At 39.5% G+C, this 16,976-nt stretch overlaps 2 protein-coding genes across 3 annotated transcripts in view; one reads left to right on the forward strand and one right to left on the reverse strand.

Moving 5' to 3' along the window:
* LOC111231895 (guanine nucleotide exchange factor DBS-like) overlaps positions 1-16,976 on the forward strand; it is a 110,709-nt gene that overhangs the window by 40,266 nt on the left and 53,467 nt on the right. The window lies entirely within an intron of this gene.
* LOC111231897 (lactosylceramide 1,3-N-acetyl-beta-D-glucosaminyltransferase A-like) lies at positions 1,562-16,381 on the reverse strand. Its single transcript, XM_022759163.1, has 2 exons — positions 16,097-16,381; positions 1,562-5,948 (listed from the first exon to the last, which is right to left on the reverse strand). Exon 2 carries the CDS (start codon positions 5,440-5,442, stop codon positions 4,243-4,245), a length of 1,200 nt encoding a protein of 399 aa, XP_022614884.1. The 5' UTR covers positions 5,443-5,948; positions 16,097-16,381; the 3' UTR covers positions 1,562-4,242.

Raw genomic sequence — 16,976 nt, forward strand, 5'->3', positions numbered from 1 at the left:
GATTTGACTTCAAACTAGATGTGATGTGACAAAATTAAGCTTGTGTGTCCACATGCACACACCATTCTGCACAGTGACGCTCCGACATCCATGTCAAGTAACAATAAGCAAAACACATTTTTGACAGGAGGGGGACTTTACAGTCACACAAATCTGAAATGGTGATTACATTCTTGCAATGATTCCATACCTCCCCTAAATTACTAAAAGAAATTTGTATAACCGCAAATCTTCAATGTTACGACCTGCCGCACATGGAAGAGTGAGAAGTCCTCACATTGGGGCTTCTGTTCGTGAGCTCCTGAGTTATCCAGACTGACCTTCAGACTGCTGTGCAGCAGTAATTCTGATTTCCCAAAACTGAAAGTTCCTTCGATATCTCAACTGGACTGCAAGATTTCCAAGGTTTTATTCATTTGTCGCATGCTCACTATGTGCAGTGACATGCAGCGTGCTATATGATGAGCATCCCATGAAGTGTAATAATTAGAATACAAATCACAATAGTAAGTAAAATGAAATGAAGTAACCTAGCAGCAGGGACTTGTTCATAGGAAAATTCAGACCACGGATAAAAACCGGAGCATCTTATACAACTGGCTGAAAGCCCAGAGAGACAGTAAGAACTGAGGATCCAAAATAAACAGACTGGAGGAAGATAATGGTATTTACATTCAGCCTTGATTGACAATTCAGATAGAATCACCATCTTTGGGTTAGTTGCATTAGTATATAAAATATAGACGGTTAAGTACAGCAGGAGTGGATGGAATAGGGAATATCACATGCTTTTCAGAAGCCACTGAGAACAATACATGGCTTACAGTACTTAAAAGTGCAAGAGTGAAACTCCAGTTTAAAATTAGATGTCATCACATAAGGCCACAGTTGTGCTTTTAGATAATTGCAGGCTTACAAACCACAATGCCCCTTGTCTGAAAGGTTCTTTGTAATGTATTATTAAATGTAATATATTATAAAAATGTATTGATATAGAAAATATACAGAGATTTCTTTTGATAATTTTATTTCCTGGGTAATAGTTAGTGTGTCATCCCACTAAAAATGATCTTGGTAAAAAAGGATTTCATATTTACTCTGAAAAATAAACATGGAAGCGAGAATGAAAATGTATACAAATTACCTGATTTATCAACACACACTGAGCACTGCGTCAGAAGAACCTGCATCTGAATGTATTGTCTGAGAAAAGAAGGTGTAAAATCTGCATCATCGTATCATACATAGATAGATAGATAGGTAGATAAATACTTTATTTATCCCCTAGGGGAAATTCATGTGTCCATTAGTTCATTGTTCATAATATTAAAACAGTTCATAATAAATAAACAATAATAATTAAATTAGTCCACTTCCTTTGGCTGAGGTGTTGTATAGCCTGATGGCAGTGGGAACAAAGGACCTCCTTGGTATTGTCCAAGATTGCCTCCATCTTACATTGCATGCGTCTCTCCACAACAGTCCTGAGTGAGTCCAGACTCCTGCCAAGCACAGACCCAGCCTTTTTCACCAGCTTGTCCAGTCTCTTTGTGTTCATGTCGGACATGCCGCTGCGCCAGCAGACTGCAGCATAAAAAAGATCATTGGACACAGAGAGAGGGAGAGAGGCTACTCAAAACATTGATCCATTCAAATTAAGTACAAATCTTAACAGAATTATGAGAAAATTGTCAAAAAAAATCATATTGCTGTGCATTTCCATCCACTACGGTTATGTAGAATTTAGGAGATAGGTGTATCGACATGTACAGACGAAGGCACTAATTCTCTGGTCGGGTGACATTAAACCATTGCAGAAGAATTGAAAATTGTTTCTCATTCTGCCTTAAGCAACTGCTTTATGCAGGTTGTTGTCCAGCGTGTGCGAGAACACCTGCTCACCTACTGTAGGCTGTAACATTCCCTAGTGTAATATCTCAGTGATTGTCATACCCCTCACCACCTATTACTCATGGGCTGCTCTGCTATAGAAAGATCTTTTTTGCATCTAGTGTAACCTCATGTAGACTGAAGCATTCCCTCCTTATTTCTGTCACAGTACAGCGCTGCTCTGATGAGATGTCACTGACAGAACTATAACCTGTTTTGGGTCTAATACCACTACTGATTAAATTTGTTATTTTTTTGCTTGCTGATTTCAGACAGCAGGACTTTAAGTGCTGCAGGTTGAAATTCTTCTTTATGCTCTCGTATGGCATTTTTGTGAATCAAACCTTTCCCATAAAATGAAGCAGAACAGGTAGACTTAAGTTAGTGTTATACTTTCTCTATCCACAAGTACGTGAGGGTCACATGTAAATTTCGTCATCAGAGAGTGTACTTGAAGCTCTGTGCAGACATCTGTGTAGCCTCCATTTTATAGTGAGTCCACGCCAGTCCCCACAGACAGTACACCTGGGGCACCAACTGTGCATGCACTGGACTAGAAGCTGTCTGCAGCTGTCTGTGTGTGCGTCCGCAAGTGTGTACAATTGAGGCTTTGCATGGCAGTTTTAAGGGAGTTGATTATGCTAATGATCAAATCTCGCCGCAGCACATTTTTTCAGCGGCAGCAGGCAAAATAGATAAATGTAAATAAGCAACTGCTTGCTAACAACTTTGCCATTATCATCTTAATTGGTGATGCTATTTTAATGTCCTGCTCACAACATGTTTCTGCTGCCCCCAAGTGGCAAAAATATGTTATGTTATCTACTGCTATGACAACAGTCTTTTTGGGTTACATCAAAAATCAAGATCAAAATTAACATCTTAAAATATAATTTACTCCCATGCAGAGGCTTATGAAAATTAAAATAAAGCGTTGTCCTCTTGTGATCCATAGTCACTGCCTTTATGTCTGTTTTCCTGTGTTTTTAGTGGAAGAAGTAGAACTATCCAATAATTCAGTTTCATACATAAAAACATTATTTTGAGTAGGTTAAATGTTTTTAACACTTTCCTATCCAGATAATCTTCTTGCTTCCATTAATCTTGCGACCACTTGGACGGTCCCAACCCCTAGTTTGAGAACTGCTGATCTAAAACTTCAAATGAAGATGAGCAAAAAAAAAAGCAAAAGTCCCATGGCCATGGAAAATATTAACAAAGTATACAACAGCACACAAGTAAATTAATTACCTCGCAACCCTGGGTTTTCTCAGTTTTTCTCAATTTTTCTGCATTTTGTCAGTTCTGTACATTGGTAGAGAAATGTATTTATCTGGCATCATTTAGCTCAGAGTTTGGTCAGATGTAGCTTTTCTCCTACTGGCTGGCTGAGTGTCTCAATAGGAAATGTATGATGCACTGTCACCCTCATGAGATTGAGTCATTCACAGCACAACTAAAAACAAATACAAAGTTCAGTGGTCTAAGAATAGACTGGCTAAAGAAGCTTCTGACTTCCCCAAAGAAAATACCAACAATATATGATACAGAACATTTCAAGCTAATTACATCTATTCCTTAAACAGAGTTTTTTATGAACCACATTTATAGAGGCAATGTAAACATGTAAGATTATCTTACCTTTTTAACTACTGTTTAGTGTGTACTCCTTAAAAAAAGTCACATACTGTATGAATGTGAAGTTGATACTGGGATCTTTAAATGGTTTTCACCGATAGCATTATGATGCATTGTGCTTTAAATTGAGATTTGTAGCTTGAGGCTGATAACAAAACTATCATCTATCAAACCACCATAAATGCCTTTACATACAGTAGCAATCATACATTATACAGAATTGTATTCATACTGGAACATTTTCTCATAAATCATCAAGAGAGTTGCATTTAGCTCTTAATGTGACATGTATTCAATTTGCCTGAGTGGCACCAGAATTCATAATATTTAACAGCTAGCGTAGTAGTTATCTTAGACTCTCCAGACAGAGCTGAACCTCTTCAGAAGTTGGCAGATGAATTACAATGTGAAGCACTGTGGATGTGTGTACACAGAGACCAAAAAAACCCTCGTCTCAATAGAACTGGGCACGGGTTTTTACCCATCTGTTCTTTCTTTAGCTTAAACAAAATGAAAACTAATCCTGCTGATGACTGAAGAACAATGAGCATATATGTTTGCTTAACGGAACGGCTTTGCTCTTTATTGCAAGATTGCAAATACATAGATAGCCAGCAAACAGTGAAATAACACAGGACTATTTTTATGAGATACTGTCATTTTTTTGTGTGGTACATTTAGCATGAAGCAGTCTTTGCATCATCTAAAGATCCTTCATGTAAAAGCAGCCATACAGGAGTATGTGTTGTGGTAATATGGCAGACACAGCAGCATCGCTCTCACTGCAGTGCAGTAGAGATTACCCATGGATCCTCTGTAGTTACTGTACACTGCAGGGTCTGTTGCTGTGTGCCATAGTGATCGCACATCTGCGGCATGACCATGCGATGTGATCATGTGATCATAGATGCAGGGGTGGTATGGAGCCTTGGCCTCCCCTGAAAAGTACACATGCTCCTGCGGAGAAACCCCCATGGCCTTGGCACAAATTCCCATGAAGACATCATCGATGTAGATGGAGGAGTTCAGCACCAGAGTCGCGTGGTAGATCTTAGCGGCCACATCACCTGAAACCACGTACCCTGCTCCGGCAGTGTAGTCTGGGTAGGAAGGCCAGGGGTACAGATCATAGGGAACGTGATACTTGCTGTTCTTTCGGCGAACTGGAGGGGCTCCTCTGTGTACATGCCCCACCCACACGTCTTTAGCCCCTGATTGGCTACTCTCGAGCTGCCGCAGGTATTTCACCAAATTGGGCATGTGGACGAAGATGTCATCATCTGCGGACATGAGGAAGCGTGCCTGAGGACAGTATTCGTGGCCCCAGTGGAACTGCAAGATCAGTTTGGCAGTCAGGTTGTGAAAAGAGTCCACAAAGTTCTGCTGGATCAGGTCTCCATAGGCCTGGTCCTCTTGCTGCAGTGCAGTCTGCACTCTGGATCTCCGCTTGACATCATGGTGCATGCCGAGGGCAAACACCACCCTCATGCTTGCCCCCAGTTCTGACCAAATAAAGCTCTCGTTTCCCCATGTGTCCCTGATGGCCTGGCGCCGCTCAAAGTTCTCGGGCGATGATTTCACAAACAGAAGCAGGAGGACATCATCCCAGCTTTTTCCATCTCCACCACTACCTCCACATTTACCTGGGTGGTTAATTAGGTATGAATAGTTCCATAACCGATCACCCACACTGTCAGAACCATCTTTTCTGTGGTGATGTTTGGAAGTGATGTTGAAGGAAGAATTGAGGAAGTCATATCTGTTGACCAGGTAGCGATATGTATAGGATCTCATGTGGCTGACCACGTGGTGGTCCAGCTCCTCCCAACACACCATCACCATACACAGCACCAGGCCTGTGGTCAGAAGCTGCACGCACTGGCACTTGCGGATACGACGGAAGTTCATGAACATCGCGACTGAAGACTGATTGCTGACTGGACTTCTGCTCTCCTGGAGCTGTATCTCCCCCTGTCTTATGTTCTTTTTCTAATAGTAGAGTATGTTATTTCATCTCTGCCTCTTTTCACTCTCAAGTGTGACTTCTCATTCGACTCTCAATCTCACTTCTCACCTTTCAGTCTCTAGCGCACCTCTCATCTATCTAATTGTCTTCCTTCTCATCCTTCACTTTATCTTATTATGTCTTTCTCACCTCATACATATCCTCTGTCTTTCCTCCCTCTCCTGTCCTTGCAGCTGGCTTCTTTTTTTGATGCTGTCAAGTCCTGTAGTCAGTGAACTTGCTCCACTGTCTGATGCAAAAGCTCTGCTCCCTCATAGCAAGCAGATAACCCACATCCTTTTTCTTCTTCCTGTCCTGAGATGTCAGAGAGAGTTTCACCCCTCTCCTCCACTTACTTGTTGCTCCTCCTCTCTGGTTATTGTAATGTCAGCATGCTAAAGGAATCCCATGGCACCTGAAAAAGAAAAGAAAAACGATCAAGGTCACTCTCAGATAGATGAGATTTTGCATGCTTGGGCTATACATGGAGGAGGGAGTACACTAGCCCTGAGATGATTTGTTGATTCATTTATCAAATGAATTGCAAAGTAATTGTTCAAGTTATTCAGCTCATAAAAAATATTTTCCAGTTTTTCTAGCTCTTTTCCAGCTTTTCCCTTGTGTTGTATCAGTGTAAATGAAACATCTTTGTGTTTCAACCTGTTGGTCAGACAAGATGTGTGAAGATGTGCGCTTGGGATTGGGGAAGAAATGTCAGGGAATATTTTTTCAGTCGACTAAGCAATCTATTAACTCCATTAACATAACATTCATGTACAATTTTCCTAGTTTAGAAACCAACTACCTTTTCTATATGACATCCAGGGTATAAGTGGCTCGGAGGTTTAAGACACAAACTACAAAAGCACATTGTTGCTAGAGCAAATCTGTCCAGAGATCTATGTTGCAGCATCACTCTTTCCCTCTTTCTCCTGGTGTTTCTTCTTGACTCTACCTTGAACTTATCAAGTTAACAAAATGCAAAAAAATCTCATCTCTGGCTTTGGGTGAGAAAAAAGGAAGACTTTGTACTGCCTGGACTTACAAAGACCCTAATATTCATTTTAAAGGGTATNCACACACACACACACACACACACACACACAAATCCTGGATGTAGTTATCTTTGTTATCTTCTCTATTCATTGTTCACAGAGCAAGAGAATATTTTTCTATATGACATCCAGGGTATAAGTGGCTCGGAGGTTTAAGACACAAACTACAAAAACACACCTTGAATAAATGTACTACTGTACTTGTACTATTCTGGTGTGTTTTGCAACGATGTGAGTGACCACTGTTGTGTTCGATCTAACTTCTCCATTAAGCAGCCTGTTTGCATCAGTTATAAATAAATTCTAAAAAATTTCAACACTCAAGCCTTCTTGCATGATCTGTCCAAGGTTGAATGGTTCAGAGTCAACCTGATCTGTTTTACGATCTGTTTTACGATCTGTTTAGTGCTGTAGTTAACAAGCTTGCCCCTGTCAAGAAAATGAGAACAAAAAAAATGCCTCTGTCCCTGGTTTGACCGTGTGATTGCAGTGCTCACTCAACGGAACAACTCTGCCTGGCGTAAGGTGCGGCTGTCTAGATCCCCTGCAGACCGGCTGGTGTTTAGGCAAATTAAAAACAAGGTAACACAAGCTGTTCGAAAGACCAAAGCTGGTTACTACAAAGAACAATTCAATCTTTGTGGCTGTGATCCAAAGAGATTCTGGAAAACTGTGAGAGATCTGGAAAATAAACCCTCTTCTCAGCTGCCTTTGTTGCTCAATGTGGGCGATAATATACAGTAGTTTCCGACAAATAACGGATGGCGAACATTTTTAATCAACATTTCATAAAGTCTGGATCTACTTACGAGTCTGATAACCCCTTCTGTGGGCCCCCCTCTCCAAATCCACCTGTAGATTCTTATACTACTCCATCGAGGCCCTTCACCCCCCTACATAGACTCACCTTACAGGCTGTCTCGGAGGATGAAGTCCTGAATGAGCTGCTTTGGCTGGACCCTTATTTTTTTAAGATTGCAGCCCCAATCCTTGCAAGTCCCATTGCTGATATATTTAATCTGTCTCTCCATTCATGTTCATAGCCTGGCCAGCATTGGGGTCTCTCATCATTCACTGGCTTGGTTTTTTAACTACCTCACAGATAAGGTGCAATATGTAAAGTCAGAACAGTTCCTTTCTCAGCCTCCAGTTACTAAGGGTGTCCCTCAGCTCTCGATTCTTGGCCCTACCCTTTTTTTGATATATATTAATGATATTGTTTGCTCTGTTGAAGATGCATCTATCCACCTTTACGCAGATGATACAGTCCCTTATGCAGTTGGTCCCTCCCCAGATGCAGTACTCATATCACTCCAGGACAGCTTCCACAGGGTCCAACAGGCTTTCTCCAACTTAAACCTCCAGCTTAACACTTCCAAGACTAAGGTCATGTGTTTGGTTAGGAAGCGTTCGGTGCCCCCCTCCACCACTGAATATTACTACTACTCTTGGTGGGGCTGTTCTAGACCAAGTTACTGAATATAAATACTTGGGTATCTGTCTAGACAGCAATCTGTCTTTCTCACATCACATTAACAGGTTACAGTCTAAAGTCAAATTAAAATTAGGCTTTTCATACAGAATGCCCCCTTTTCCTCAAGAGGCTCTTGCCTTTTGCCAGGCTGCCATTGTAAATAAGAATTTGTTTTTAATGTCTTGCCTGGCTAAATAAAGGTAAAAAAACCCCCCAAAAACACACATTTTAGGATTTGTGGATAGCACTACTGTGTCCACTCGTCTCAGCTGGGCAACATAATGCAAACAGCCATCACCTATTTAAAGAGGCTACTCCAGTCTATAAGTATTGTGTCGTCCCAAATAAAGTAGCTTTATGGAGTGGAGCTTTAAATTGGCCAGATTATCCTCTCACATGGCAACTGTGTTAGCAAATCAAGGACTCCAAAGGATGGAGGAAGCATTTGTGAGATTTGTAGTTTGAGGCTGATAACAAAACTATATTGTCTAGCAAACCTCCATAACTGCCTTTACATAAAGTAGCAATCATACATTATACAGACGTGTATTCATATTTGAACAAACTCACATTAATCATCTAGAGTTGCATTTAGCTCTTAATGTGACATGTATTCAGAGCATGAAATTAACTTTGTCAATTGCCTGAGTGGCACCAGAATTCATAATATTTAACAGCTAGTGTAGTAGTTATCTTAGACTCTCCAGGGAGAGCTGAACCTCTTCAGAAGTTGGCAGGTGAATAAAAATGTGAAGCACAGTGTATGTGTGTGTGCACAGAGACTCGCATGTTGGCAGAACTGGGGACGGGTTTTACCTATCTTTTTTCTCCTTAGCTTAAACAAAGTGAAAACCGATCCTGCTGATGACTGAAGAACAACTAAGCATATGTGTTTGCTTAACAGGACGGCTTTGACCTTTATGACAATATAACAAATACATAGTATAGCCAGCAAACAGTGAAATATAACATGAAAGAGAAAAATATGGCTGTTTATGTGAGGTCATTTTTTGTGTTGTACATTTAGCATGACACAGTCCTTACATCATCTAAAGACTACTCCTTGCTGAACACCATACTAACTTCAGGTCTAGCAGTACAGTTGAAAGTAAAAGAGTTTCCCATCACACAGACTTGTGAAAGACTAACTGAGACCTTCACATCACACATTCAGAAAGAAAATTTAGACAAAAATGTGGTCAGTGATCAGTGGTCAGTCAGTCAGATAGCAACTAGTCTCCAACAAACTAAAAATAATCATAAACTACACTGTTAAGGGGTCAAGCTCTGTTCAGGTGAATCCTCTAGCACTAACAGTGCTAAACAGAGCATATTGTTTTATCAGCTGTGTCACTTGCATGTGACTGTTCATACAGTGCTAGTGATGGGCGTCCTGTTCGCCGTCTGTTGAATGTGCTATGAATTTCCTTTGTAATCTTTGAGTCTAATGTTTAACCTTCCTTACTACAATTGTTGGTCAGAATATTAGAAACAACTCCTATACGAAGATAGTGAAGGGTCAGGTGTATTGAACTCCTACCCATTCCAGTCCGGGTGCTCAGTTCAGTTGTAGTTTTCTGGCCTGATTAGTTATGCAGGAAAGTTTTTGTGTGTTTGGTGTTGAGAGCCTTGTACCAGGCTGAAATATTGAAATTCAAATTTCATACAGCTTAATTATAACTTGCATAATTAACAGTGCCTTAACAAGCTGTAAGACTGAAAGGTTTGTCAACAACTTTCATTGGCAAATTTACTCGACTGTAGCTAATTCATTCTGTGAGTTGGCCTTATAACAAAACTGAAACTCTTGGTTGTTCTGTGGTTAATATACTTACAGAAACATCACTCTGTAAACTTTTGAAGTCTGAAGACATGGGAAATGGGCTGTGTTTGTGCCTGTCAATAGTAGAAGTTGGCTTGTTAGTTACCGAGATAAATGACAGTCAGCTGATGGATGTCAAAATCTCCCGTTTTGAAGCTTATGTGCTATGTTTTGTTATGATGATCGGCCCACTGGAGCAGGCTGCGTGGCCCACTGTGGTTCAGGTCATCTGTCACCCACCTGCTTGCCATTTACTGTATGTGTTTGTATCTTTATTATTTACTTTACTTTACTTGAATACTTTACTTGTATACTTTATATGAACAACAAAGTAAAAAAATAAAAGTAGAGATTGGGCAAAAAAGGTCAGAGACAAGATATTCAAACCCAGAAAAATCCAAATGCTTCAAATAGTTGTGCATCAAGCAGCAGTAACTGTGCAGGCGACAGACGGGGGGAGCAGAACAGCAGAGTGGGTTCAGGACCACAGCTCCCAGTGAGACCAGTTCAAACACCAACATAAGCAGCAGGCAGAAGAAGACTGGAATCTAGTCTGGCTTTATTTTGGCAGGATAATGTTGTGTAGCTTTGTTTTCCACTCCGGTTTCATCAGAAACTGTAATACACTAATTAAAGGGCTCAACGCCTGTGTGATTCATTCAGACCTACATATTTTTATTACAGAAAAATTGAATGATGTAAGAAAAACCACTAAAATTCAAATGTCTGCTGCCATATTTACTGTTGTACCATCCAATTTGAATTCTTATCTCTACCTCTGTACAAAGTTGTAGTCATGGATTTATCGTTATCTTTCATTTATAAAAAATTCACCTAACACCATTGAATAATGTCAAGAATTTCATTAGATGAATAACATAATAAATGCGGTCTAAACTGGTCCATTTTTTGGAAAGGGTGTTAGACAAATATACTTTAAATTTAAATGATAATCTACTGTGACTTTTCTGTGATGAAGTTGTTTATGAAAAATTACCCTGGGAGGACGTCAACAACTTTCACCTGCAAGTGTAATGTGTAATTATGTTTGATGTAAAGATATCTTGGTATCAATGGAGTATTTTCCTGATATGGTTCAGCCCTAAGTGAGAATAAAACAGGGAAGGGGATAGATAGAAACAGAATGCCCCCCCCCCCCCCAACACAAAAATAACCATTGTATATTGTAAACACCCCCAAAACTGCCTGTCCACCATGTTGACCAATTGCCTTTAACTGTGCGGAGGACGCTGTGAATGTAAGTGCTGACCTAGCACAAAGAGTTATAATAGAGGGGCTTTAGTCTAACAGAGGCCCTGAGCAGAGAAGCTGCCGACGTGTGTGCAATGCTGCCACATAATAGGCTGAACACATATTTCCCCAGCAGCATATTTTGACTGAACACTGGGGTCAACCAACAATAGAGAGCTCTTACAACACATGGCCAAGCCTTAACAGTAGTAGTCTTGTGACTAAACATGATGACCCATCAAGTAATAATCTGTACATTTTCATTTATGACTCTGACAGTTGTACTATTTGGGGTTTTTTTTGAGGGGAAAAACTGTTTATCACATGAACTGAGTCATTTTCAGTCTCCTGTCACTAGGTTTTAAGCAATCAATTGTTGGGTTTGTAACATACATAGGAAGTGCTGTCAAACCAATATGAAAGTAGAGAAGAAAAGAGGAAGAGGACATCATTTTCACCCTGATCACAGTGTCAACAAAGCTCTCCTTGAGGCGTACAAAAGAATTTGGATTGATCAACCTAAATAGAATGAAATAAATCAGCAGAAGCATGATTCCAGATTTCTATAGCACACATAGGCTTCAAGCATAAGTACTAAAACCTGTTGAACATCACCTTACATACTGTATGTTTCATAAAATGTCATTACGACGCCGTGGGTGTGGAAAAATTAAATCTCAAGCATAGTAAACAGGATAAGCAGTAGTGGAAAGTAACTATGTGCATTTATTCAAGTACAAATTGTCCACTTTTTTGTTACTTTTGCTTTACTTTCCATTTCATGTTAGTTTATACTTCTATATTGTGCTTTTTACTCCACTATATTTTTCTGACAGCCACTTATCCCCAGCTCAAACTGTCACAACTTTAAAATCAGCAATAATAATCAAATATTATGCAACATAACACTGACAAGTGCCATTCTGTTGTATATCAAGTAATTTTACTTTTGCTACCTAAAATCCATTTTGCTGTTAATACTTCTGTACGTTTACTCAAGTTACAGCGCACTGTACAAAAAGAAATTATTTTATCAGATCATATGAACAAGATGTGGTTGCAAAGAGCATTATGAGAGAAACTTTGAAAACTTTGTCCACCTGTCAATGTAACTAACGTTAAGTCAGCGGTGAGAGAAGTATTTAATCAGTATTCACATGCTTGAGATAAGTAAAGGGAGTGATGGTGTTGCATCACTGTGTATAAGTGTTTTTAATTCATTTCTCAAAACTAAATTTATGTCTAATGGAAAGACTTTTACGTTAACTTCTTTGGTGAAGGCAGTAGAAATATAACATAAGCACCAGAATTGAGTGAAACAAAGTGAACGTTCCCAGTTGTCCATGGCAAAGTGATTGTTACAAGCCGAAATAAATTTACACCACTGTGCAGCCTAATCCATACATTGCAATAATACTTTCACATCCTCAGTGATGTCTGCAGGGAATACTGCAGAACCTTGCACATTGAAAATTGCACCCCCAATGAGTTTGACACCCTATGTGATCAGGACATGAATAAAACTATTTCAATCAGTTTGTCTAGGTTTGTGCAAACTAAATACAAACTTTTTGCTAAAATAATTTCTCAGAAAATAATAGTAAAATTTTAAGCATAGGCCTATTATATCAGCAGCCCACTAATACCCAAATGTCTCCAAAGTGTTCCCATTTGTTTGTAGGTCATTTGCGCACATTTGTCTAAGCAAAACAAACATCTGTGCCTCTTTATTTCCAAACCTATCACATTTTATTTATGCACAAGCAAATGAAAATGGTTCTGGTCATATCCTGATCATACGAAGATCCTACCATCTCAAGCGGCCCAAGGCATGAACAGAAATAAAATCACTCAAATTTTCTATTTTCTATTCTCTTCTAACATTCCATGAATAGAAAATTGAAAAAAAGAAAATTGCAAATCTTAATAATATATTTGACAAATTAAAAACATGTTGAAAATTTCAGTTCAGTTTTTGAGTTTTCATTATCTATATTGGAAAAAGAACGGATACATGTACCAAAAATGACTGGTTCATTTTCTTGTGGTCGCTTGTAGGGAATCAAGGTTTGTTCTCTGCAAGTGTATTCTGAGTGGTTTGTTTCATCCTTTTACTTTCAGATGGCCAGAAGAGAACAATAGCAGGTTAACTCATGTTGCACCGAATCATTAAAGTAGAGCGGGTTAAAATTTGAGACTCTTTGCCAAGAGGTGCAGTGTCATTCATTAGAGTGAGAACATAATCCAAGGTGCACACATTAATGGACATCAGGGCTCAGGTGCTGATGTCTGACACCAGGCATTTCGTAACGCTTGAAAGGCTGAGACTGCCCACCATTTGCATCACACATCTCACTGAAACTGGTTTTTGGAACAAGTCTCTAAACAGCAGGCAAACAGCACCAATAGGCTATAACCAAAGTCTGTGTCACCTCTTTACATGTGCTGCTTCTCTTGTAAATGAGTTGTTTTGAATGTAAGCAAATGTTTCAATATGGGTTGGAGCAGGGAGAACAGATAACATGAGATTACATCATAGACTGTAACATAATTAGTTTGACATAGTTATGGTTCTCTACATAATGGGTGCTCTTCGCCATGAGGGTGAAATATTACAGGAATGCAGAACATTTCTGTTATTTAGGTTGTGGTCACATGTTGATTCACTGTGAGTTTAATCGTACGGTCTGTTGGCCCTGATAACTGGTAACTGACCTGGTAAGCAGGATATAAAAATATATAACAAATATTCTGGTTTACTACAACATTATTTTTCTTTGCCAAGAAACGCAAGCAGTCAGGCAATCAGACAGTTTGTCCAGATTATCTAAAGCACTTTACATGTCGGTGAAACTGACAGTGAGTGCACCTGAAATAACAATAATAATCCCTCATTGAACAGGAAACCAAACTGTGTGGGTTCACCGCCACTGCATAAGTCAGAGAGTGGTTCTATAAACTCTGATGGATGTTTGCGTGATAATTTTACCATTCAGCTTCATTTCTGCTTGTGTTTCTATAATTTTAACAAATTAACACCGGTGAATAAAAAGTATAGAAATAAGGCCCAAGTCGTAGTAAACTGATTAATCTAAGTGTCGCACTACGGATCAGACTGATTTCACCGAGCTTGAAAAATGTAATGAATTCGAATGAAAGCAGATATTAACACAGTGCTGCAACCATGATCCAGCCTGACTTCATGCGTCAGTGGAATGGACAACAGGATATGATGGGGAAATGTGCATATGTGTGTTACAATACCTTTAGGGCAGAAAATAGTAGTAGTATTAACTGTTTTCTCATCAGTAACACCCCCTGTAGCACTACCAATGAAAACAATAAAAAAAAATAGTAAGAAAAGCTCTTGATAGCCTGGTTCTAGATCTTTGAATGACTGCCTAAAGCTCCTGCATTCGCAGCTATCCACATAGGCTTAGCGCGTTTTTGTATTCCTGCTGGAGCTATAAAAATGACAAGTATTGAAACAAACATTGATGCACTGGTCACAACTGTACAGGTTGTTGCATTTTGTCTTACTCACAATCTGCATATTTTTGGACCAAGTCAATCGAACAATCAGTAATGCTGGTGTGCGCTGATTTTGGCATAATTGTTCTTTGGTTAAAAGGTCAAATAAACAGGTATTTCCTTATTTTTGCATCTTAGGCTGGCTTCAGACTACCTTAAGGGTTACCACAGGTCACAGAAGCTACCAGTAGCAGCCAGTTCATAATGAAGACAAAGGTGTCATATCATAAACATCATAGTGAACATTGCTGGTTATAAATGCTGGCACATGCCATGTGCAGTGAAGTAGACAATGTTTGTACAAATGTGGATGTAGCGTTAATTTACAACTGTTTTTGTTTTTAGTCAGAACTTGTATTTAGTGTGAAGTCAAATCCAGTTGCATAATATTATAACTTTGGCTTTTGACTGACACACCGAGAGACCAGAGGAAGACAAGAGAAGAGAGATTGAAAGACTCTCCTCACATCATCATCTGATATACTTTTTATAAAACAACGCTGTGTGTGTCTCCAGAGTCCATTTCCAGAAGTCAGTTTGTCCTCTAAACCTTATCCTAACTGTTAAAGTTCATTTTTTATCGTAATTTTTGACTGTGACCTGCAGTAACACTATTATATGTTAGAACAGTGTGGAAACTTGGCTCTTTGTTGTAGGAACCAGATTTCAGCATAAAACACAAAAACCATCAGTGCATCCCTGAAAGCAAGATATTATTTCACTCTCAATTACTCTCAGTATCGATAAAGTTTAGCTGTAATCGAAACCCTAATATTTTCTGACAGACACCTGTTATGACTTGTGCTGCTGCTGGTGATGGCAACACACACCAAGTTCCATGAAATGACTATCAATTAAGCCCCACTACAAATTGAACCTTTAGTCAAACTTAAAAAAAATAAATGAAAGGTTATAAAACAACATTTAGACCACTGAAAACAAACTCAACACGGAAAAAAAAAGAACATATTCAAACATACTCACGCTGAATCTCATTATGTTTTTGAGTATGAAATGAACATAAATCCTTTCAAATTAATCATTAACGAGAACTACTTTTTATGACTGTGTCCTGTGCTTTTACAATCTGTTGGCCATATTCCCTTGTTAACATATCCTGCCCAATCTGAACCTGGTTCAGCTCTTTAACCTTTCTGGGATACTCCTGTAAACTCTGAATCTGGCCGGCAACATCCCAATAGAGACATGGTGAAAAGGTGCTACGACTCTCGTATTATTTACTCATCTGACTTCATCAACATGTCACATCCAACTCGTTTTTTTCCCATGTCTTACCTCTCTAACTCTGTCAGTCTGCTACTGCAAGCTGACGCCTTTAGCCTTGAACATTGGAAGGTATTACAGATTTCATTTAGAGCAACTTCTTTCAGCACACAAACACACACATACATCCTGTGTTTCTTACTTACCGGGCTCTTTATTTTGAGAACAGATAAATCCTCCTCCTCTCCTCTCCTCTGCTCAGCTCCTGTGAACTCACTCTCTCTTTGTATCTGTCTACCTGCGAGACACACTTTTTCTGCCTCACGCTTTCCAACTGCTTTTTTTCTTTCTTTCGCCCTCTGCTTTCTGCCACTTCGTCAGACCTTCCTCTTCTCTTTCCTCCCGTCTTTTTTTTCCTCTCGGTACAGTAGTTCATTTGAAGGGCGTTTTAAATGTCTTCTCTGATTGCCCTGAAGGTCCCTGTCTGAGCGCCTGTGTAGAGAAACACGCTGTGTGCTGGAGTGGGTGGGCGCTTGTTTTAAAGTGGGAGGAACCACTGGTCAGCAAGGGGAGACCTCTTTACCTCCCTCTATATTGTGCTTCATAGAAATGTGTCTGTATTTTTTGTATTTTAGTTTCATGTTTCAGTTTTATGTTTCTAATGAATGAATGAATGAATGAGGAAGTTAGTAACTTCCCCACAGGCACATTTGAATGTATCACCAATGCATCACCATCCAGGAAATGCAGTCCCAAATATGATTCCCCAAATTAAAAAGTCAGCCATTACTGGCCACCAAACTATATCTAACCGTCCTGCAGGAGCTGACATTGGCACTCAGCAGGACTTAAGATTAACAGTTGTTGAAAATTTGTGCAAACATTGGCAAACTTCTGAATAGATAACAAACTCCCAAAGCAGTGACAACTGTAGGGGGGTTGAATTTTTATATAACTCACTCCTTTAAATTTTATTCAGGCTTAAAGTTATGCATAATTGTGGGTTAGCTGCTTTGAGTGATAGGTGTGTGATCATATGCTCACCACTGCAGAGGATTTCTGAGGCTGTGTTAGAGTGACTGTTGG

Source organism: Seriola dumerili, unplaced genomic scaffold (genome assembly GCF_002260705.1).
Source record: "Seriola dumerili isolate Sdu_G_001 unplaced genomic scaffold, Sdu_1.0 BDQW01000321.1, whole genome shotgun sequence".
In the NCBI taxonomy this organism is placed as follows: Eukaryota; Metazoa; Chordata; class Actinopteri; order Carangiformes; family Carangidae; genus Seriola; species Seriola dumerili.